Genomic DNA, 24,544 nt, shown 5'->3' with positions numbered 1-24,544 from the left:
TCGCAGGTAGGAATGTCCACTGAAAAACAGGCTCTCTCGGGAGGTAGTGAGCTCCCCAGCTCCGGAGGTGACCAAGCACTGTCTAGACATCTGCCTGCCAGGGACGCAGCCAGTAGAGGGGATAACTTCAGTGAAAACAGCAGCACAAAAATGCCAGAAAAACAGCCTGGGCTGTGCAGTCCACTTCTTGTGCCCACCCATCCAGCCATGATGAGGGAAAAACAAAGTAGCCTGACTCTCCAAAGGTGCAAGAGACAGAAGCTTCTACCTAACCTGCCTGCAGTGGCCATCAGCATCAGCTGGGAAGCCGGCTCAGTTCTGCAAGTCATCTGAATTGTTTTTAATCGTTATATTTAATACACTTAAACATTTTAAATAACACTGAAAGAGGATATAAGATTTTACGTTTGAAAGGGCACACAGGTCTGTGAAGACCGAGATATTGATTACTTCTCATTCTCTGTAGCCCTGACCTTTTGCCAAAGCCCCAGATAAACCAATCTGACTACTTTCCCCCCCGAATCTCCCAGACACTCCAAAGGCAACATGGCCTGACTTTAATTCATCAACCTGCACTTGCCTTGGGTTCTTTGTCCCTGTGAATATTCTTATCCTTCCGTCTCTCCACAGACATCGAATCAGCTACCAAAGCATGGTTTTTCTACACCCTTAACATGGTTACAGTCTGCTCATTGGTCACCTATTCCGCCACCTGCTCAGCATGGCCATCATCTCTCATCCAATCTGAACCAGCAGCCCCAGACCATTCCCTCCCTCCTTTTCTTCATGTAAACACGTGGCTCAGGAGAAGATGGCCTGGTCCCAACTCTGGGGTGGAGCCTGGTCATCTAACACAAACAGCATATGTAGTAGCAGCTCCTGGTCCCAGGGTGGGCACATGACCTAGGTTGGATCTGTGATACTGAGGGGAAGCACTTTTACTCCGAGCTTGGGTAAAAGAATTCTCTCTCTCTCTCTCGAGTTGTACCTCAGAAGGAATTACGCAGATATTTACTAAAACACACACCAGCTGACTTAAGTTTCACAGCAACCCTCTGGAGTGGGTATTTTAACTTCATTTTATGGGTGAACAAACTAAAGTGCAGAGAGGATAGGTAATTGCTCAAGGTCATATAGTAAACGGCAGGGCAAGGATCAGAACAGAGAGGTCTTTAAGTCTCAAACACGTGTGTCCTTTCTAATAACTTAGAGTACCCATGACCTGCCAGGCATTGGCAAATTACTTTACACACATTATTACACCCTTGGCCATCTACGCTGTGTGCTCAGGAGGTATTATCTAATCATCCAAACACCCATTTATCAATTTCTCCTTCCATATGTCTGTTCATGCTAAACTCTATTCATCTAAATATCCAGTCAGTTGACCATCCTTCCATTTATCCAATCACCTATTATTCATCTGTCCATTTATCCAGCCAAATATCTACCCATGTATTTAAATATGCATCCACCCATCTAAATATTCAGCCAGGCACTCATCTTTTCATTCATCTAAACATCTAAACATCCATCCATCTGACATCCATTCACTCATCCATCCATCCAAATGTCTAACCACCCATCCGTCTGTTCATTGATTCAAACACCCACCCATCTACACACACACACACACACACACACACACACACACACACACACACACACCCCTACCCACTCATCATCCATCTATCCATCCATTCACCCATCTCTCCATTTACATACGTATTCATCCACCCATCAACTTCTTCAAACATGATCCATCTAAACATCTTACAAAATACAGACAATAAGATTAAAAAAAGTAAGATGTTAGGAAGAAGAAAAAGAAATGAGGATCGAAGAATAAGAGAAAGCTGGTGAAAGTGTACAAATACACTTGGTAATTCCAGCACAATTTCAAAAAGTTGGCCACAAATATGATTCTGAACTTCCCAGAAGCCAAAGCAAAGAAGGAAATACAGAGTCGCCACATCCATAAAATGCAACTAAGCTAGTTTCAATGGTGCTAAGGTCTAAGAAAAATGTCTCTTCCCCTGGTTCGGATAATCATATGCTCCAATTTGCTTGGCACAGTTCCACTTTATGCTGTTGTCTGGGTGTAATTATTGACAGCACACTTCTCACTCTCAAAATAATAACCTATTTGGTCACCATACCCAGAAGGCATTATAAAGAAATTGCTGAGTAATCGATAAAACAACTCTAGCCTTTTCCTTCCCGTGACACCCTATAGTGTTGGCCACAGTAGAATGCCAGCAGGCAGAAGAGTGCAGGAATATTCACTGCTCATACCTCTTCCCTTAATTTATCTCCAAAGGACTTCCCCCAGATCCAAGCATCTCTTAGAACCATCAGTTCTGGGGCGCCTGGGTGGCTCAGTCGTTAGGTGTCTGCCTTCGGCTCAGGTTCCAGGGTCCTGGGATCCAGTCCCACATCGGGCTCCCTGCTCCACGGGAGGCCTGCTTCTCCCTCTCCCACTCCCCCTGCCTGTGTTCCCTCTCTCGCTGTGTCTCTCTCTGTCAAATAAATAAATAAAATCTTAAAGAAAAAAAAAAAGAACCATCAGTTCCTCTCCAATCCCCAGGCCTGACGTGCTACCACAGGCGTCCTAGGCCAGCCTGCAGCATCGGCTCACAACTAACCCCCCTCCCCTGATTTCTGTGTCTGTGTGTCGAATTTTTGCTGTTGTTGTTGTTTTTTATCATGGGAGCCTCCTCCTTTAATACATAAGAAATAAACACACAAACAAATCAACCAAAAAAAGTCTCTGCCAAAGCAACTGGATTTCTTTCTGTTAAAAAACGTGTCCATGAGCCACCAGTCCTGGAGGAGGCCCCATGCGTCTCTGAGATGCCCGGCAGGCTGGGACCACTTTTTAAGGACTGTTAAAGCCAGAGAATGAGGAACAGGCGAATGGGGTAGGGAGAGGGTGAAGGAACGGAGGGGGACAGAGCCAAGCTCTCTGGATATTTATTCTTGAAGGACTATTGTGGGTTGAATTGTGTCATTCCCAAAGATGTATTGGTGCCCTAACCCCTGGTATCTGTGAATGTGACCTGATTTGGAAATAGGATCTTTGCAGATGTAAGCAAGTTAAGATGAGGTCATGCTGGAATAAAATGGGCCCTAATCTAATGACTGGTGTCCTTATAAGAAGACGGAAATTTGGATACACACGGAAGAGAATGTTAGAACTGAGAGGAGAACACCATGGCAAAACACACAGACGCACAGAAGAAGACAGCCGTGTGATGACCACGGCAGAGGCTGGAGGGAGGAAGCTGTGTGAGAACCAGAGTTAGTGCTACTCCCATTTTGCTGATGTGAAGGCTGAGGCACAGCATGGCTGAGCACCTAGGCTCCCAGCCCCTAGGCAGTGGTTGTGTTCAAAGGCAGATTTTATACCTGTTGGAGCCATGTTCTTAGGGTGCATGAGATGAATACTTTATTTATTTGAGAGAGAGAGCACGTGAGAGGGGGAAGGGTCAGAGGGAGAAGCAGACTCCCCATTGAGCAGGGAGCCCGATGCGGGACTCGATCCCGGGACTCCGGGATCATGACCTGAGCCGAAGGCAGTTGCTTAACCAACTGAGCCGCGCAGGCGCCTGAGATGAATACTCTTTAAAAAATGCGTCATGCGGGGCGGCTGGGTGGCTCAGATGGTTAAGCGTCTGTCTTCGGCTCCGGTCATGATCCTGGGGTCCTGGGATCGAGCCCCATGTCTGGCTTCTGGCTTGGCGGGGAGCCTGCTTCTCCCTCTCCCCTGCTCATGCTATCTCTCTCTGTGTCTCTCTGTCTCAAATGAATAAATAAAATCTTTCAAAAATAAAAAAATAAACGTGTGTCATGGTCCAAAAAGTTATTAAGGAGGAAAGTGGGAAGGAGATGTCACATGCCTCATTATTTTTATTTCCAAGGTGTCTACCTACCCTTGAGGTTGAGGGATGGTGACCAGGAAGGTTCGTACGAGCGGAAGGAGCACGCTCTACCAGAGTGCCGGGGATGACAAGTCCAACAGCTCACCCTCGCCATCCCTGCTCCTTCTCTAGCTTGGATGGTTTTTTTTCGGTTATGACAACTCAGTTCTCAACAGAAAACAGCTCCTAACATCTCACAGAGCAGAGAAAAGCAGCACAGGAATGGCTCATTATGGGATTTTTAAAAGCACGCACAGTTTCATTTTTCCTATATTAAAGGCAGCGTGCACACGCAATCCCCCAGCTGTGGTTGTGTGCCAACAGTAGTGGTTTTGAACTCGAACGGGATGAGTTTGGTTTTGTTTTTTTTTTAATTTAATTCAAAATTGATTCTAGTTGCACCATAAAATATATATTTATTCTGTGGTGCCTAGGTTCTAAAAGATTGCATTGCGATGTGTCAGAGCTCCTTCTCATTTTATTTTCATACTATCTCAGGGCACTTTCCTAAAAATCAGGACTGACTGCAAAGGTTCTCAAAATGAGGACTTTTTTTTTTTTTTTAAAGCTCCCTGCTCTCCACTTTCAGAGATCATTACTGAAAAACGCCTTCTCATTTCCCCTTGAAATTGGCATTTTTCTTGACATTCCTTGCAGACAGTAGAGACCGAATGCTCTAACAAAGACCCGTTCCCTGGCTGGGCGCTAGCCCGTCTTCTCCTTTGTCTGGGGGCTTTAGGAAAAACCGTGCACTCCTCAGATCAGGCAACCATTCTGGGAGAGATGTATGGCTTAGGAAGTTGAGTCCTTATTGGTGAATAAATCTTAATCCGGTTTGTTGGCTAATTACGCTCGAGGGAAGGTAGTTTTGCAGGGCCGCCTAGCAGGAAGGATTAAGCCTCCTGTCTCCGGTGGCACAGGGTTAAGCTCTGGGTTTGTAATGATTGAGTAATGAGACCCGGCTCTCTGTGGACCCCTGGCATCCATTGATCAGGTTTCCCTTCTGCAGAGACAATGCCAGAAGTAGGCCCAGCAGTTAATTATGGGAAAGGTCAAAGGTCACGCAAAACCAACACACATCTATATACTTTTTCATTCCTAACCGCGCACAATGACCATGGCTCAGCCAGAGGGTGAGAACGCCCTCCCCACGGCCCTCCCCACGGCCCACCTCGTGATCCAAAGCGACCATGGGGTCCGAGCTGCTTGCTGACCTCCCCCAGGGACTGGTGCAACTTTAGGCCACCACACTTTTGCTCATGCTGTTCCCTCGCCTGGGGCTCCTTCCTCTTCATAGACGCCTCTGTCCGTCTGCAGGCTGAGCCCCAGCATCGTCTCCTACCTGCAACCTCTGTTGATCCCCTGGCAGACAAGACTCCTCCTCACTCTCTGGGCCCCAGAGCCCCATGAATGGACACCACCCGTTACTCTTGTTTGCTATGTATCTGTCCTTCGGGGCTGTGGGTTCCGTGGGGGCAAGAACTGTGTTCTGTTCAGTGTAAGCTTCAGATGTAGCAGAGCGTGCTCAACAAGAGTCTGCTCAACACCGAACAAATGAATAATCATCATAAGCATAGCCTCCTCTGTCGACTGACCCCCCCCCTCCCCACGTGTAGATGAATTGCATGGTATGTGAATTATATCTCAATAAAGTTGTTTACTATATACATATATATTTGAGAGAGAGAGAGAGAGAGAGAGCGCGTGAGCATGTGCAAGCAGGGGTTGGGAGAGGGAGAGAGAGAGACTTTTAAGCAGGCTCCCAGCCCAGCACAGAGCCCGACGCTGGGCTCAATCTCACGATCCTGAGATCATCACCTGAGCCAAAATCAAGAGTCGGACGCTTCACCAACTGAGCCACCCAGGCTCCCCAGTTGTTTACAATTTTTAAAAAGTTAATACCATCACTGCTCTCATCCGTTGCACTGGCTGGGTCACTGGGCCTCTGCCTGGTTGCAGGGAAACCACAGGATGCTCCTTCTGAATTGACCTCAAATGCCACCTGCCTGGTGTGGGCTCATGGTTGGGTGTGTGCCTCCCAAGCCCCAGGTGGAATTTTCCCAGCAAACCAAAGGAAAAGGACCCAGTGATTATTCCTTTTCTCCCTCAAAAACACCCTGAACCTTTTGCTGGGGGCTGTTCCCAGACTCTGACATCAAGCTTAAGGACATCAGAGTAACCTGGTCAAGGGAAAGCTGATCTGTCAGAATGTTCTAGATGGAAGTGAGGAGGTGCCCCAGGCTGCCAACTCAGATTTGAGGCCCCCACCTCTCCCCTCTGCCAATTAGAGGCATGGTCATTCTCCAGTCCCTTAGCAAAAGGCTGGGGAGAAGCCCAAACCCCCCGACCCCCCAAGCTGCGAGCTCCGAGAGGCTGCTGCCCAGGCCCAACCACCTCTGAACTCAAGAGGGGGACAGTCAGAAACATGTAGCTGCCAGAAAGCCTGAGCCGCCACTCAGAATGGGTAAGCTGGCACCCCCAAGAGCTCCTCCTATGCCCCCACTGGATTTTATAAGGGGTAACCGAGCCCAGAGACAGGATCTGAGGTGCTAATCTTATCAGCAAGCCAGGGACAGACAACAACTTGAACCCAAGACTCGAACCTCGGGGGCCGCCCCGTGGGCTCAGGCCATGGGCAGGCCTGAGCTGGCCTGGTGCAGTCTGCTTTTCTTCTTTCTCTCTCCAAATCCCCGGTGCAGTCTCTCTCCAACACACACGGCCATGGCAGTGACAACTCCCCACCAGACGGCGTCTCAGTTGCTGGTGGCTTACCCCTCACCATGGCCCAAGCGGGAAGGCCGAACTTCCCTTACCACAGAAAAAGAAACTGGTGCTCGGAGAGCTCAGAGATCACCCATTTAGTAAGAGGCAAAGCCGATACTGGAAGGCAGGCTGGTTCCAGACTCTGCCCTTCTAAATTTGACACAATCCTCTGGAGAATTTCCCAGTCTCAGTGACCCAGGAAGTCAGGGCCCACAGTCCTTGCTGAGGATCAAGCTGCCTCCCTGCCTTCTTCCCTCCGGTACCTACACCTTCCCCAGGCTGGCCCCTCATGCTCAGCCCAGACCCTGGCCACAAGGAGCGACAGGCCTGATGGGGGATCATGACCCAGATACAGACGAACTCATCTCATATGAGGAGAGCCTCCCCTGCCAACACACCAGCCAGGCGCAGGCCCGTCTACGGGGCTGCCAGTGGGAAGGGACAGGTAAGTCACCTAATAGTCCAGCCTGAGCCCATCTGCCACCCCCAGAGACTAAGCCAGCATTAGGCACCACTGTGGCAAGGAGCATGCTGAAGAAGGAGCTGCCCACCATGGGAGCCAAAGGGATCTGGGATCTCCTAGCTCTAGCCCTGAGCTCTGTAGTCAGCCCGCTAGGGCCCGAGAGGCCCACAGATCTGCCCCAGGTCACACAGGGCTGGCACCTAGACCTCCACGGACCTACGCCTAGCTCTACGCCCCCTGGCACAAGGGGCAGGAGGCCCAGAAAGGAGGATGGTGGCTCCCGGAGAAAGGAGTACATCCTGGAGCCCCAGAAGGGAGTAGGGAGTGATTGATATTAGAGTTGTTATTCGCCAGGCCAGAGTCCAAGCCGGCTGGCTGACTGGGCTCTTAGACTCTCTCCTCCCAGGACTGTAGCCCTGGCCCATCTGGAGGACCCCCTCGGAGCCCCTCCAAGGCCCCGTGACCTTGCCCGCACACACAAGCCCTCTGGCCCTCTTTGTCTCAAGGCCTTGGGGGAAGGCCACCATCCCTTTCAGTAGCATCCAAAGGCCGACAGGCCCGCAGTTTATTTTCTTAGAAATAATGGTTTTTTCTGGTTAGCATTCCTCAGATGGAAAAACAAATACAGCCACTGTAATAAGAAGCGGCCAAGAGGAGGAGAGCCCACAGGGAGGGGCAGAGAGGGGCCTATCGCCCGGGGCAGGGGCTGGGGCTACGGGCGTGGGGGCAGGGGAGAGACCCTCTAACCCCAGGAGAAATGGGGATTTTGAGGAAAAGGAAAGCACCACGTGCAGGCCCTGGGCTGCCTTCCACACCCTCCCGTCCGCGGCAGAACGGCCCTCCCTCCTCCTACCCACCTCTGTCCGCTCAAATGCACCCCTGCCCGGCAGGTGCCATTGCTCTGACTGGTTGGATCAGGAACCAGGCCTCTGGAAGGTTAAGTCACTTACTGGACTTACTGAGTCGGCTGAGCCCAAAAAAGGCCTCTGCACCCATGCTGTAGATGGCTCCACGGACGGTCAGGGCTGGGAGGGACACCCGCTTTCCTAACTTAGCCTGGATCGACACCTCTCTGGGGGGAGCCTCTCTAATTTCTTCCCTCCCAAGACAGAGATCTATACTCTCTCTTCTTTGCCCCCAGTGCGGTCTGCGTTTCCACTGCTGCACTTCCCACGCTGTGTTATGTTCACATCTTTCCCAGTCCGACTCTCCCACTGGCCAGAGAGGTCAGGAAAACATGTCTTGGCCTCAGCACCAAGCCTGGCACAGAGTCAGCGCTCAGCGAACATTCTCAATGCTAAACTGAATCTAGTCCAGTGGATCCATTTTACAGATGGGTACACTAAGGCTCGGGGAGGCTAACTTGCCTCTCCGATGCTTAAAAGCCAATGGTATGACATTTTCACTTTTCATTTTCATTTCTCCATCTAAAAAGGAAAATTCCAAGAAGCCCAAACTCTGCAGCAGAGCTGGGCCCAGTTGCAAGCAATGCTGTCTAATTGCTAGCTGACAGCAACTTGGAATTTTAAGTCACATCTGACTTCTTCCTGCCTGCTGGTCTGCTAGACTAGAGGGCTTTCATCTTCAGTGAGGCACACATTAGCATGCATAATTGCACGTTTTAAGACTTGAAGAAGAATTTCCCCTCCCCACCCAGCCCACCTTCTCCTGCCTTTCCTGGCCTCCCCAAAAGCAGATTTTTATCTGGAGTTTCAATAAAGTGTGCAATAATGATTTAATAAGGTTGTAGACTTTATTCCCTAAGAAGGCCAATTGGTTTCAAGATTTTTTTTTTTTTTTTTAATTTCTGATGTTGAGCTAAACAGATCGCTGGGTGTGTTATTAGGAGTTTTGTTAAGATGCCTAATAGTGTGCCCTGTAATCTACCTGATTTCAGTGACTGACAAGTAGGCGCTGGGGATATAAAATTCAGGAAGTGGCTATTTATATTCATTACATACATTTGTGATCTCCGATGCCCACAGGTTGTCATTTTTTTCCTTTGCATAAAAAAGGAAGAAAATAATAATATATTTGATATTCTGTGGCCAAAACAAAAAAGTTATTTCCCCCAAGAGTTTTAATTATAGCATTCTGGAAAAGGCCCGAGTTGGAACTTGCAAGTGGAATAAACGACTTGAATAAATAGTCTAAAAAATTAAGTACACATAGAAGGGGTGATGTGCACTGCTGGTTCAGACTAAACAGTGATTATCAAGAGGGTCTTAGTTATTTAAACAAGCCATTTGAGGGCGGTTTGCTCCTCGTTTGGGGCCTGGTCCTGATTATAAACGAGAGCTTTTAATTAAAATTAGTAAGACCCAATTCAAGCTATAATTTGGTTCTTTTCCTTAGCAAATGTCTATGAAAACAAAGCAATTAAGGCTAAATGAGTTGAAGCATTTAAAAGGGACGAAATGCCCCCTCCTCGCCCCTGGTCTGCCCCCTCAGCAGAAGGAGCATAAACAGGCCCAAGTAATTCAGACCAGGAGGCCAGCATAAGGGTCTCGTGAGCTGGGGGATGCATAGGCTTAGCTAAATGAAAAGAGGCAGGGGAAACAGACTGTGCAAAGGCCCTGGGGTAGGAAGGAGCTGGCAAGTTTGAGGAACCAAAAAGTGAGTGATGTTGTGGTGTGGTCGGGGGTGGGGGGGAAGGGTTGAGAATGACAGCAGCTCGAAGTGATTAGCGGAGTGCTGGGCTCAGCCTGAGGGATGTCCTCTCTCAGCTGTATGGATGGGCCGTGTGCTTTGAGCCCCTGGCATTCACAGGGTCTGGCACAGATGAGCTGGTGGCAGCTAGTGGGGGATATGAATAAAGGAAAGGGTCTCTGCAGCTTCCTCTATGACTCCCCAGCTAAGGAACTCTTCCCACTTTGTTCAGACAGGCTGCTGGGGGCCTGGCCCGTGGCCGGGACCCCATGGCTGCCTGGGGTTGGATACAGGCCCTGCGGTTTCTCAGCTGGGTGACCTGGCTAGAGACTGACCTCCCTGGGTCCAAGTGCCCCAAACTTACTCTGCCATTGGCCTACACCAGATGTCCTCAGACTAGCCTTTTCCCTTGTCAGGCCTCAGCTTCCTCACCTATAAAACCACCCCCCCCCAGAATTTGGAGGCTCTGGGAGGCCTTTCCTGGTATCCCTGGGACTTATAATGGTCACTCACTACCCACCAACACTAGCTCTGGACCCAGCCCTAAATGAAGTCACATGGGTCATTGCAACCCAGTGTCACAGGCGCTCTGAAGAAGGGATGCTCACAGGTAACATGGACAGCAGGGAAGGCTTCCTGGAAGAAGTAACTGCTGGAACTCATCCATCCACCCTTTTACTCAACAGATGTTTTCCACGTTCTGTGCCAGGCCCGGCACTGGCTTCCAGGGAATGGAGCAGACCAGGTCATAGACACTGCCCTTGCAGAGCCCACATTCCAGGAGGAGACACTGGGAAACATAAATGCAGGGCGACATGGACCAAAGCGGAGGTGTGTATGGGTTGGGGGAGGGCAACAGAGAGAGCTGGTCATCTGTAGAGCATGGGGGCTCCCCTGGAGGCCCCTTCGAGTCCCTTCTAACCGTGCACATCCATGAGTGTACCTGGAGTTACTTCAGATTCTGTCAAGATGCAAATCATCAAGAAAACACGGATTTATCCTCAGCCTTGCCCGGAGCCTTTCAGAACCATCCGAGGCACCTCAGCCTGGCTACAGCAAGCCCCCCGCCAGCATTAAGCTGACCACACGGGGATCCAAGGTTGCTCTCTGTATGGCTGCAGAGAAGGGGACAGGCTGCCTAAGATGCTGGGTTTGCTGAAGGGCTTTTCATAACCAGCAGCAGCTTCAGGATGAAGCAGTTAAGGGTATGAGAGGCTCGGTCGGCTCCACGCAGGGCTTCCCATAACCTGGGTCCATTTCCCGTGAAGAACTAGTGAGATTGTGGAAGCCATGTTCTCTGAGTATGCTTTGCTGAGACTCCATCCTCTGTGCTTATCACAGTAAACAACAAAGTCTGTCAGATCTGTAGGATGGGGTGCTCACTCCCCCAAGACTCCAACCCCAGCCTCTGCACAGCCCCATACCAGCTCAGCACCTGCAATGAAAGGGCCCAGCGAGGGAAATGGGTTTCACTTAAAGTGGAAATTGCTGTCTGGAGGGGGCTGTGATCGATTATTGGTGTCTGCTCTGGCAGAATGTGGCAGCCTCTTTGCCAGCCCTGCAGTAGGTTTCACGGAACAAAGGAGAGCCTTCTGTCTCTCATAATTTTTATTGTGCATTCTTGGTGAATGGTCATCTGTGAGTGGCACACGTGTCTGTAAATCTCTATGGGGATATGGACATATGCGTATGGTTTATCTGAATAGTCAGTGAGCCAGAACACCCCATTTCCCAGCCACTTTTGATCCTGGCAACTGCTGGAAAAAGACAAAAGTTCACCCTTTTCATATACTGAACAACAATATTATCATCGACATTATCATGAGCATCAACATCATCAACATGATGATGATGATCAATATCGTGATCAGTATCGCCCAACATTGCCACCATCATCATTACCACCATCATTATTACCATTCCATCATCATCACCAACGTGGTCACCAACATCCTTGTCCTCACCCTCATCATCACCATCATCATCACCACCATTACCACCATCATCATCACCACCATCAACACCACCACCACCATCATCATCACCACCACCATCATCATCATCACCACCATTACCACCATCATCACCACCATTATCATCACCACCATCAGCACCACCACCACCACCATCAACAACATCACCACCATCAACACCACCACCATCATCATCATCATCACCACCATCATCACAGGAACAGCGTGTAAAGCTCACATAGAGTGTCCTATGTACCAGGCTATGTTCAAATGCTTTATGCCCGTTACCTCATTTAATTCTCACACTATCTCTGTGAAGTAGATATTATTGTTATCTCTAGTATACAGACAAACAAATGGAGTTGAGTAACTTGCCCAGGCTCCACAGACAGGATCTGAACCCATCATGTCTGTCTCCAAAGCCCATGCTTTAAGCACTGTGCCCAACTGCATATTGACTGCCTATTCCTCCTCTTGGAGCAGAGAGCCACAGGTAGCAATAACTGCTTGCAGAACACAGTGTGAGAAATGGGCCTACCAAACCTGGGCTCTGGTCCCAACTCAGGCAAGACCCCTGCCTCCTCAGGCCTCCATTTTCCCATCTGTAAACCAAGGAGGTGAATGAACATCTGGATGATCTCCACACTCCCTCAGGCCACCACTGCATGTGACTGGCCAGCCCCTCCAGATTTCAAAGCCTCCAGAAATCTCTGCATGGTCCTCCTAGGGAAGCTGGTGGGGGATCTGATGGCCTGTGGGGGAACACTCCAGCAGGCTCCATTAATTCTGACTGATGCCTGTCCTCAGCGGGTAGAAAACCTCAGTGCAAGTGGGACAGTGTCCACTCAGGTCCCCCGAAACCTTCACGGAGGGTCCAGGGAGTGAGTGGCCAAATGGTGTCCCCTTAGTCCTCGACCACTAGTCTCCATACTAGTGGAGCATCAACATCATCAATGTGATGATGATGATCAATATCGTGATCAGTATCGCCCAACATGGCCACCATCATCATTACCACCATCATTATTACCATCGTCATCACCCACGTGGTCACCAACATCCTTGTCCTCACCCTCATCATCACCCTCATCATCACCACCACCATTACGACCATCATCATCACCACCATCAACACCACCACCACCACTGGTGTTTTTTTTTTTTCTTTTTTAAGATTTTACTTTATAATTTATTTCAGAGAGAGAGAGAGAGAGAGAGAGAGCACATGAGCAGGGGGAGGAGCAGAGGGACAAGCAGACTCCCTGTGGAGCAGGGAACCTGATGTGGGACTCGATCCCGGGACCCTGAGATTGTGACCTGAGCTGAAGGCAGACGCTTCACTGACTGAGCCACCCAGGAGCCCCATTCTCCGTACTGTTAACAGGGCAACTCCACAGGTACCGACGTGCCACCCATTTGACCCTGTTGATTAAGAATTTCTACAGATATATAATTTCAGCTCATGCAGCCCGACCCAGATCCAGAGCTCCTTGAAGGGGAAGGGCAAGGTTGTGCTATCATTATCAATTCTGAGGCAGGCAGCACTGAACCATCTTCAAAGGTCTTCACCGTTGAAGATGTCATCAAACGAGTCTGGTCACACTACCTCTCAGGGCCTGCAGCCGCGGTGACAGATATGGTGGCAACGACAGTAACGGAACCATCACCTGTATCCTGAGTGCCTACTGTGAGCTGGGCACCGTGATGGACAGGCCTGCCGCTCACCACACGGCATTTCATTGCATCTTCAGGATGGCTTATGGCCGGGGGTATCTTGGGCCCATATAACCCAAGAAGAAACTGAGGCTCAGGAGGGCAAATGACCACCTAGACTTTCACATCGGAGGGCCGCAACCCAGACTCCCATCCAGAGGCTGAGTCGGTTCGTGCTTTCCTCTCCCATTAGACAGAGTGGAGAGGGCACCATGACAAGAGCGGTTCCTCACACGGCCCCAGCATGCCCCTTCCCTGCCGCCCGCACAGCCCCTCCGTGGGCAGCTTCTATCTGTGTGGCTCCTCACCTCCTGGGAACTCCAGTCTGGGCAAAAGACAGCCAAGTCAGACTAAACATTTTCTGCACACCTATGCTCATGCCAGGCTCTGGCCCCGGAGCGGGGAAGATAGGGGACAAGGCTGAAAGGCAATCTGGGGGCTCACTGCGAGCCCAAGTTGGACAACTTCCGTGTGGTGGACCCCAAAGCTGAGCCCATGGCCAGCCCCCAATAAATGAGCTCACTGTTCAGCAGGAGAGCAAGACACATAATTATAATCCAAAGGTGGAAGTGCTCTGATGGGGGCGCCTGGGTGGCACAGTCGGTTAAGTGTCTGACTCCTGGTTTCTGCTCAGGTCGTGATCTCCGCGTCATGAGATCAAGCGCCATGTCAGGCTCTACTTGGCACCAAGTCTGCTTGAGATTCTCTATCCCTCTCCCTCTGCCCCTCCTGCTTGTGCTCTCCCTCTGCAATAAAGAAATAAATCTTTTTTTAAAAAAAGGAGTTCTGGGTGCCTGGGTGGCTCAGTCGTTAAGCGTCTGCCTTCGGCTCAGGTCATGGTCCCGGGGTCCTGGGATCGAGCCCCGCATCGGGCTCCCTGCTCGGCGGGAAGCCTGCTTCTCCCTCTCCCACTCCCCCTGCTTGTGTTCCCTCTCTCGCTGCGTCTCTCTCTGTCAGATAAATAAATAAAGTCTTTAAAAAATAAAAAAAAAAATAAATAAAATAAATAACAAAAGGATTGCTATAATGGAGGGGTGCCTGGGTGGTGCAGTCAGTTAAGTGTCTGACTCTTGGTTTTGGCTCAGGTCAGGTCATGATCTCAGGGTGATAAGATCGAGCCCCCTCGTCCGGCTCTGCACTCAGCATGGAGTCTGCTTGAAATTCTCTCTCCCTCTGTTCCCCCCAAAGAATCCTTAAAAAAACAAAAAGAAGTGCTATGATGGAGAAAAGCACTTAATGTAGCTTTGTGTGGGTGTGTATATGTGCAATTGTGTAGAAGCAGAGGTATCAAGGAAGGCTTCCCAGAGGAGGCAAATCTAAAGCCTGATTAGGAATTGGCCAGGACACAAAGGGTGGACAAGGAGCTCCCGGTAGGGGGGGAAGACCTGAGCTGGGGCTCAGAAGCGTGGCGCGGCCTCGTGTGTGGGTGTGTGGCCAGGACACGAGGGCTATTCAGGGTTTCAGGAGGTGAGAGGCAGAGGCCAGAGACAGACGAGCAAGACACAGAGGCCCCTGGCAGTTCCAGAAGCACATTTACAAGCCTCCTCCTCTCTCAACCTTATACTGAGCCAGCAAGTCTAACTCCCAACCCGGGCTCAGGCAGAGTGGAGCACTAAGGCTGGACTCCAGAGGGCTTCAGGGAGACAGGCAGGACATAAAGTGTGGGCCTCCAGGTCCAGGGACAGCAGGATGGAAACCTAAGGAGCTGGGCTAGAGGAGGAGCAGTCTGGGTCAGGGGCTGGAACAAGCAGAGACAGAGGGCTGCCCTCGGTCCTCCCTTGCCAGAGCACTGGGACTGGAGCAGGGAGCAGCAGGGTAGAAAACCATCACGTTAGAGTCTCACACGTGCCGCATGGATCCCCCAGGCCCTGCCAGCAGGGGGCTAGCCCATGCCACCAGGCTTCTTGCTCATGACCTCTACCTGTCTCCAGCCTGGCCTCCTTCCAGAGGTCTGTGGGTAGGCGCCAGCTCTGCACTCAGGCTTCTAGGCCCCAAGCAAGGCCAGAGATGTGGCCAAACCACGCACGATCCAGGCCATTGCCGTTTGCCCAGCACTCAGCCTTGAGGAGATGCCCAACAAGTGAGATGGATGAATCATGTCAGCACCCCAAGGAGGCATGGCTGCATCTCCTACGAAGCTCCAGCTCCTACAAAGCCTTACACAGAAGGGATGGGCACCCATTGTACTCTCATGGGTCGCTTTCCTAATACGAGTCTCACACTTTGCAAAAGTAAGTTGGCAAAACGTGGGGAGAAGCAAACGAGATGCTAGGGAGCCGTGGGGTGGAAATTCAGGTCCTGGGGTTTAGTACTCGTCATCCCCTGCAGGACCTGGGGGCTTATTTCTCTCGGAGCCTCAACTTTCCTCACCTGTAAGGCGGGGACAGACAGGGAAGATTTGGATCAATGATTCTCAGCCGGGTGCGCACACGGGTCATGGAGAGAGTGGCTTCCAGCTCCCTGTTGATGGGCTTCCCCAGCACCACACAGAATGGCCACACAGCCCCTCCCTGACAGATGCTCCCATGAGTTCCATCCAGTTTGAAGAGTCCTGGCTCCGAAGACAGCCGAGGCTACTCTTCTCTTTCTGACTTCCAGCTTGCCAGAAAGGCAGTTTCCAGTGCCAAACAGTCAAACCAAAATCCCAGGTGCAGGGAAGAAAGGCTGGACAGACAGACGGACACAGCACAAATCCATGTCTTTTCCCAAGTTCTCGTACCTGAGCCAGCCCACAAATGCTGTGGCTGGCTACTAAGCAGGTCCTTTGGGAAAGCTAAGGCCACACGGCCTGATATGGGTGGTTTCGAAGTTGGGGACCTGGGGGGAGGGTTACCCCAGGCCTGCACCCCACACGTGTCCCATCAGGGACAGAAGGAGGAACATATCATTCAACACTTCAACTCATTTAAAACAAAACGAAACAAAAGTTTCAATTCCAGCATGAGTTAAGTACCCTTTGACTCCAAATTCCTCCCTCCGGGGAAGCAGCTCAAGTTCCCAAGAAGCCCCCGGCCTCTCTCCCAAGGCTGAGTGAGGCCTATACTGCTGGCACGCCACGGGGCGGGCATTGGCCACATACGGGGGTCTGGCCGGGAGGGCCGGGCCGGGCTCACCTTCACACTGCCTGCCTTCCCCTTTGTAGCCCGGCTTGCAGAGGCATTTGTAGGACTTGGGCGTGTTCTGGCAGATGGCATCGATGTGGCAGTCATCCGTGCCCTCCGAGCACTCGTCCACGTCGACTGGCCCTGGCGGGGGGAGTGGGGGAAACCACTGGTGAGGTGTGGCCTGGGCGGCAGGCAGTAATGGCTGGGGGCAGGGAGCTCCTTCTGCCCCCCCACCTTCCAACGATCGCTGGGGTAATTAACAGTGATAGCCATCACACGACAAGCCGGTGTGACGAGTGGCGACTGGTAGCATTTTGGGGGCAGCTACTCTGTGCCAGACACAATGCTACCTAAATGCGGGCTCCCATCTATTTTCAAGACGGTCCCGTTCAGTCGGTCTATTACTCCTGCTGGAGAGATGACAAAACCCGAGGCTTAGGAGCCCTGCCAGGAAAGCCTCTCTGTGTGTCTTGCTCTCCCCACAAGCACTGCTCCATCCCTCCTCCACTCTCCTTATTCTAGAATTCAGAGCCAGAAGGGCCTTGGAGGAATTTAATCTATCACCTTGGGGTTACAGTGGGGGGCGGGGCAGGGGCAGGAAACCAAGGCTAGAATGGGACAGCGAGCAGAGGCCACGCCAGGAGGCCCAGCCGGGTGATCTGACCCCACTCAGCCCCAAGGCTGTGGAAATAGAGGATTCTTCACCTAGCTTCCACACCCCCGCCTGCAGCGGCCAGCAGTAGAGCTACACCCTCAGTGGGGTTGGCCGGGCTTGTCCGTGGCTCTGACCTCCCCATCCTTTCTCCTCTCCACCTCGGACACCTAGCACCTTCATGACTCCAGTCTTCCCCTAAGCTGTCAGGTTCCTGAGACTGTCCATTCTGAATTACTCCCCTGGCTGGCATCAGGGCTCTAAATCTGTGTGGGGGGGGGCTTCTCTAAGAGAATAGAGCTCCTCTCTAAGTCTCTAAGGGCTCCAGCCTCCCCCAAAGGAAGAGAGGCATCAACCAGAAGCATAAGAGCAAAATTCCCGACACACGCGCACACACGCGCACACACACGCGCACACACGCACACAGACACACCCAGCAGGTGGCGTCACTTTTCAGGGTGGTTGTATCTGCTCAGGTTAGCAGCCTGTCCTCTACAGCTGCCCAAAGGAAGGGGGAACGGGAGCCAGGAAGCAGTCAGAGTAGCAGTCCAGAGCCAGCCATCAAATGGCCAGGGGCCAGCAGGAACATCAGACCAGCAGAACATCCCCTTCTGGGGAAGTGACAACACAGGGACCCCCATGCCGGGTTAGCACGGCCTCAAGGGCAGGAAGCCAGAGGCCAGGGAGCGCCAGTCTGCATCCTTCCATTGGGGAGGCCTGGGGCCACTTCTGAGATAGGACCAGCAAGGGAAACGGACCACGGATGCACATCCCAAGGGTCAGTGTACAGGAATGAGGGGAGGGAAACTGCCTGGGATTCTGGAGCCCCTTTTGCCCCATATCCCTCATCTCTGACCTAGGCAGGTATCCTCATGGGGAGGGGAACGGATGAAGGTTAGCCACGGGACTCGTGGGGGGAGGGTGAGACAACTCCCAACACATCTCCTAAACATGACTTTAGGTGGGGCTGGGGAGAAGGACAGGAGGCACAGGCCATTTGTTCCCATGGTCTGCCCCTGCACCCTGCCCAGGGCTGGGGACTCCCTCCAGAGGGCAGCCCAGCCCTTCCATCGTGCTTGCTTTGACTTTGGTTTATGTCACAGCACAAGGCTTTCAGGGGCTGGGACACAGAGGAGGGACAGAGAGGTGGGGAGAGGCACATACAGAAACAGCCAAACAGGGGCGAAGGATCCTCAAGTCGGAGAGAGATACGTACAGACACGGTGGGGGCTGTGGGCCACAGGGCCCAGCCTCCGCGGGCTCCCTCTATGAAATAGTTTAAACGGCCTGGCATCCTTAGTCAGGGTGCGACTCCCAGGAATAGATTCCTGTGCCACCAAACACAGACTTCGGGGAGCCCAGCATGGCAGCGGGGGCGGGGGGAAGCCAAGGAGAACAGAAGCAGGCAGGGCACCCCCCCCACCCCTCAAGGAGAGAGGGAGGAAGCTCCTCCAAAGCTGTGGGAGGAGACACTGTGCTTTCAGCTTTGTGGGAGCACCCCTACCAGACAACCAAGAGAGTGGGAGGGGAAGGAGAGGGCGCTGGGGAGTTCCCTGTGAAATCCTGCACCCCCCGCCCCCAGCCTCTGCTGCCTGCCCCAACCCATGCCCCAAATGCTTCGGATCCCGGATCCCAGATCCCCCCATTTCCTCCTTCAGTGCCTCCTGCCTCCCTCTCCTGGGCCTCCTCCCGGAGGTCCCAAGTCTGGTCTCCCCTCCCTCTGGTTCCCATCCGTCTCCTTCCCTCTGTGTCCGTCCCTCTGCCCACCCCCCCTTCCTGTCTGTCTGTCTGCCCACTGCTTCCCAGCCATGTCCACTTCTGTCTTTCCCATCCGTCTGTCTTGCTCCCCCCCATCCCCCCCCCCAGCCCTCTTGTCTCTTTCTCTGCTGCACCCTCGGCCTCCACCTCTCCTCCTCTCGCTTCCTTCCCATCCCTTCGCCGGTCCCTCACATCTCCCTTTCTCTGTCTTTTTCCTTCCAGCTGCCTATTTGCCTCCTTTTCTCTCCCCTGGGTTTCCTCCTTCCCCTCCGGTCTTCTGGTCTCCTCCCTACTCTTCGTGTCTTTCTCTGGGATTCTTTCTGTGTCCTTTTGTGTGTTCCCTCCGTGCCTCTTTTTCTGTCCGTCCGTCCCTCTATCCACCACCTCCCCCAACCCCTTTCTCTCTAGGTCAGTTCTTTCCCCCGGCTCCCCTCCTCTCCTTCTCCCCTGTGGGCCTCCTTCCGCCCGCACGCCCCTCTCCCCTGGGGGAGCGCCCGTCGGGCCCCGGGGTCCCCACTCCCTCCCGCCTGCGCTCCGAGCGCCGGGGCTCCCCTCCGCGGGTCGTCGCGCTTTCTTTCTTCCTCCCGCCCTCGCGCTCCCTCCCCCGGGGGGCCCCAGCCTGTCCCGCCCCTGCTGCGGCCCCGCCGGGCTCCCGGAGCCCCCGGGCTTCGGGGAGGGGGCGCCCGGCGTCGGCCCCAGAAGTTACTTTGCAAAGAGGCGGGGCGGGGCGCGGGGCCGCGCGGGCTGCAGCCCCCTCGACGGCGCGGGGCGGGGGCCCACCCGGGACCCCGTCGCCGCCCAGAGCCCGCCGCCGGCCCCCGCTCCCAGGGCTTACCTGGGAGCCCGCTGCCCCCCGCCAGCCGCCCGCGCGTGCCCAGGGCGAGCAGCAGGCACAAGTGCCAGCGCACGGCCGCCGCGCCCATGCTCGCTGCGAGCCTGGCCGGGCCGGCCGGGCGTGCGGGCGTGCGGGGCGCGGGGACCCCTCCGACCGGCCGCTCGGCGAGCGCTCCTCGCTGCTGGCTCCTCGGCCACCGCTCGGGCTCCCAGCCACCGAGCCGGCGCGGCTGACGAGCTGACAGCCGTGCGCTCATTGGCCCGCGGCTGCCGGGGGCGGGGCTCTGCGCGCGGCCGGCCAATGGGCGCCGGCCCCCGGCCCGCGGGGGGAGGGGCGGGCGTCGGGGGTGCCCCCTCCCCTCGGGGCGGGCGGCAGGTTGTGGGGTGGGGGCCGGGGCCCGCTCCGGTGGCCGCTGGGGTGCACGGTCTCCGCCGGGCTGGGGCTCGCTCGGAGGCTGCTCCCTTCCCCGACCCCTGCCCCCATCCCCCCATGCCCTAGTCGTCGAGGGTGACCGTCCCTCCGGGGGCAGCCCTCCCACCTCCCCAACACGCACGCTCTAGGGAGAGGAGGGAGCCTGACGAGCGGCCCTCGGAGGTCGAGAAAGGCCCGGAGACATCCATTTGCCGTGAAAGAAATGGGAACGCTCAAAGCAGAATTGTGCACTCGTCCAGTCGGGAAATGTTTATTGAGGACCTACTGTGCGTCCAGCGAGGGCAATGCAGCGGTGAACCAGCCAGAAAGGAAAAATTATGAGGATCGATTAAAATTAGACGTTCAAAACAAATGAACTTTTTAACGCTCCCCAAAGGGCAATGGCTCATAAGCGAGCTTGTCATAGGACAGCTGCGGGATGCGCATCTGGAAAGCTCCCTGACGGACAGTGCCACTTTGCAGGCAGTCCCTGCCAGTGGCCCAGCCCATCTGCGGGCTGACCCGTTAGCCTGCCCAGTTTGATGCCCCGAGTATTCAGGGCCTGGGGCCTCCGCAGTGACAGGCCCTGGGCAGGCAGGTGATGGGCTGGGGGCTGGAGGAACCATCACTGTCCTTCCACCCAAGCACCGCTCTGGCCTGGCCTGGGAAATACACCTGACACTTGGTGGCCTTTGGGGCTGGACCCAGACGCCCGCCCAGGAGGCGCAGCTGGAAATAAATGGCCCCTCTCAGCCCCAGGCAGGACGCTTTAAGGGAAGAAAGTTCAGCAAACCCCAAGGCCCATCTCCTTGACAACCACCAATAAGAGCTCCTTTTTTCTTCTCCTGCTCTCCAGGCCCGACTCAAAGACAAGACCTTCCTCTTTTTGTCCACTCTGCCCGCCTGGGTCTGCGCCTAGCTTTCCTTTCCATACCAGTTCCCTTCCCTGCCCCCAACACACACACACACACACACACACACACACACACACACACACACACACACACCCCTCCCAACACACACCCTCAGGCATACAGACACATGCTCTCTCTCTCACACACACACTCATACACATCCTCACAGACACACATTCCTGCATACACACTCACATGGTCTTCTGTAGACAATCACTGCAGTTCTGAAAAGTTAAATCTGTGTCCAGCCACCCTCACTCCCAACCTGACTTCCTATCACAAAGAGCTCATGACACTGGCCTAGTGGCTGAGGCAAAGGGTCCCCAACTTGGGGGACCAGAAATGGCCAGCTGTGGCTGTCCAGGAATAAGACGGGAGGGGAGGTGCTTCTCTCTGCCCCCTCTAAGCCTTAGCCTTGTCACTCCAGATATTTCCTGCTGCATGGTCACCCCTAGCTGGTGGCTTAATTTCGGGGACCCCCTTATCTTTATAGGCTTTATTTTGCCCTCCTCCCAATTGTGTGGTTTTGGTTTCTGGGGGAGAAAGCTCCCTTAGAAACACACATTGTCTTGTGCATCAGTGACAAGGGCAAGCGGTGTGAGTTTGAGGGCGAGGTCCTTTTGTGGGGGCTCTAACTGACCAGAAACGACGTCTTTTAAAGGGCCTCTTCAGGGGCGCCTGGGTGGCTCAGGAGTTAAGCGTCTGCCTTCGGCTCAGGTCATGATCCCAGGGTCCTGGGATCGAGCCCCGCATCGAGCCCCGCATCGAGCCCCGCATCGGGCTCCCTGCTCGGCGGGAAGCCTGCTTCTCCCTCTCCCACTCCCCCTGCTAGTATTCCCTCTCTCGCTGTCTCTCTCTCTCTCTCTCTCTGTGTCAAATAAATAAATAAATAAAATCTTTAAAAAAAAAAAAGTACATGTTCACCAGGGGCACCTCGCTCCTGGCCAGGTGCCTTCCAAGCTTGATGGCAGCAGGCTCAGTCCCTCTAGATCAAGGAGGGAATGGATGCAGGTGATAGCCGTTTAGACTGTGACCCCCACAATCTGGGGGCAGCTCTCACTCATACCAAGTTCTTGTGCCCAGCCTGCCCCCTGTAAGGTGGGCAGATGGAAAGAACCTGGCTCCTTCCAGGAGGAGACTGTGGTCTGTGCAGAGGAGCCAGGGGGCAGGGGACAGGGATGGCGAAGAGACACGCGTGTGAGTCTCCGTGAACGTGCTAAAGGCCGTGGCAGAGAAACAGGTGGTTACTTCTGCTCCTGGGGTGGCTAGGGAGGCACCCTAGACCCTAGAGTTGGGCACGAAATATGAGAAGGAGATTTTCCTGATGCTTGAGAGAATGTGCCAAGGTCCACTGAAGAAGGTGGGGACCAAGGAGCGAGTGTTCTTGAAGTACCCTTGCAAACTAAAGCACCGCACGTGTGTGACGGTGACAGGGTGGAGAGCTGCCCACAGAGACGGCGGCACCTGTGTGGTGGACCTGGCTGGCCGGGTGAGAACATGTATGCCTGGACTCCAGCCAGGGGCATCTCGGAGCCTCTGGAAACTGAGCTAGGAGAGCGGAGGCTCAGGGATGATTCCGACAGTCACTTTGGGAGGGAACCCTCCATAGCTCCCCGTCACCTTCCAAGCAAGCCCCGAACGCTTTGTGCAGCTAACAAGGTGCCCGTAGTAGTCCCAGCCTTGTGTAACCACAGGGCCCCGCAGACATGCTGCTCTCACACCCCTGAACCTTTGCCTCTGCCGGAAGCACCCTTCATGTCCTTCTTCACAGAGCTCACCCCTTCTCTGCACACACCCTCAACTCCTGTCCCGTAGCTGGGTGTAGGGCCTCCTCTGGGCTCCTACACACCTGGGGGCTGCCCCATCAGAGTCAGGCTCACCTTGGGTTTCAATTCTGCCTCTTCCCAAACTGGGGTTCCTGAAGGCGGAGCTCACACCCCATCTGCATCTGGGCCACAGCCTCCGGCTTGGGCCTAAGAAATTATTGTTGAACGAATGGGCAAAGAAAGAAGACAGACATCACTTAACCCAAGAAGTCACATCGCTCCAGGGAGTGGATAAAGATTTTTCGGCTATTTGATAGGGCTTGGGGGGAGTGAATCCAGCTGCCCACACCCTCCTGGCCACCCCCATCCTCTCTGCCCCGTGGGGAAGCTGGGCAGGGGGCGCTCTCCTCCAGGGCCCTTTGGCTCCCCCTGGTGACCCCTCATAGACGTCCCAGGAAGAGAGAAGGCAGAGGAGACTTCCTTCCAGCGCACACACAGCCCCTGCCTCTGGGGTGTTCCCACTGACCCCAGTCCTCAGCAAAAGAATACCTTACTTTAAAAAGAAAACTTCCTCAAGAAGAAGTCTCTTGATTAATAACAGTTGTGAAAGCTCTTTGAGAAAATAAAGTTCTCTGCGAGCATAAAATGTCATTCCAGGACTTTAGAGGCTTTGTTGTTCTTTCTTAGTAAAAATAAGGGGTTTCATAATAATCCCCCCTCATGTTGCACACTTTCTTTTAATAAAGGGAAAGGGGGGCAGCAGGAGAGGGAGAGAGAAAATCTTTATTTTTTTATTTTAAAGATTTTATTTATTTATTTGAGAGAGAGAGAGAGAATGAGAGATAGAGAGCACGAGAGGGAAGAGGGTCAGAGAGAAGCAGACATCCTGCTGAGCAAGGACCCCGACGTGGGACTCGATCCCGGGACTCCAGGATCATGACCTGAGCCGAAGGCAGTCGCTTAACCAACTGAGCCACCCAGGCGCCCGGGAGAGAGAAAATCTTAAGCAGGCTCCACGCCCAGCACAGAGCCTGATGCAGGGCTCGATCTCATAACCCTCAGATGACCTGAGCTGAAATCAAGAGTTAAACGCTTAACCAACTGACCCACCCCGGTGTCCCCATGTTGCACACTTCTTTAGACCTTTGAGGGGAATCTCTTTTGCAATCGCTCCATGACCTTGGGCCCCACAAGTTGGGTTTCTTGGCTCGAGCCCCCAGCTGTCAAATGAAGGTCTCAGTCCCCAGGACCTTGGGCATCTCCAGCTCACGGTCCAGAGACTCCCCTGAAATAACCCACCTGAGTTTGGGCACACAGCATATCCTGACCTCCCTGCTGCCTCCTCCCCCATGTGTTACAATAGCTACCGTGTATCTAGTGTCCCTGAGTACCTGGCACTGTGCTCAATGTCTTGTGCACTGTGTCATTTCATCCTGACAGGCTGAGACTACCACCACCCCTACTCTACACCTAAGAAAACAGAGACTCAGGCCACTTGTCTGGGACCCCAGAGCTAGCAAATGTTGAGGTGGGATCTGAACCGAGGTCTGCATGACTCTCGATGACACACTCTTAACCACGACCTGTTGATAAAACCCTCTCAAAGGCTCAAAGGGCATTAGG

The 24,544-nt window shown here is 53.5% G+C and overlaps 1 protein-coding gene across 2 annotated transcripts in view; it reads right to left on the bottom strand.

Moving 5' to 3' along the window:
- The window catches only part of SCUBE1 (signal peptide, CUB domain and EGF like domain containing 1), a 142,917-nt gene extending 122,900 nt beyond the window's left edge, over positions 1–20,017 (bottom strand). For both annotated transcript variants that reach the window (XM_027594583.2, XM_027594584.2), the window contains exons 1-2: positions 19,831–20,017; positions 16,595–16,726 (exon numbers count right to left, since the gene is read on the bottom strand). In XM_027594583.2, the coding sequence (XP_027450384.1) occupies positions 16,595–16,726; positions 19,831–19,918 (220 nt within the window). In that variant the 5' untranslated portion in view covers positions 19,919–20,017. The remainder of the gene's footprint in view (positions 1–16,594; positions 16,727–19,830) is intronic.
- Between the last annotated feature and the right edge of the window lie 4,527 nt (positions 20,018–24,544).

The sequence above is a fragment of the Zalophus californianus genome, chromosome 9 (assembly GCF_009762305.2).
Source record: "Zalophus californianus isolate mZalCal1 chromosome 9, mZalCal1.pri.v2, whole genome shotgun sequence".
NCBI classification, from domain to species: Eukaryota; Metazoa; Chordata; class Mammalia; order Carnivora; family Otariidae; genus Zalophus; species Zalophus californianus.
This window is presented reverse-complemented; position numbering and strand designations above follow the sequence as displayed.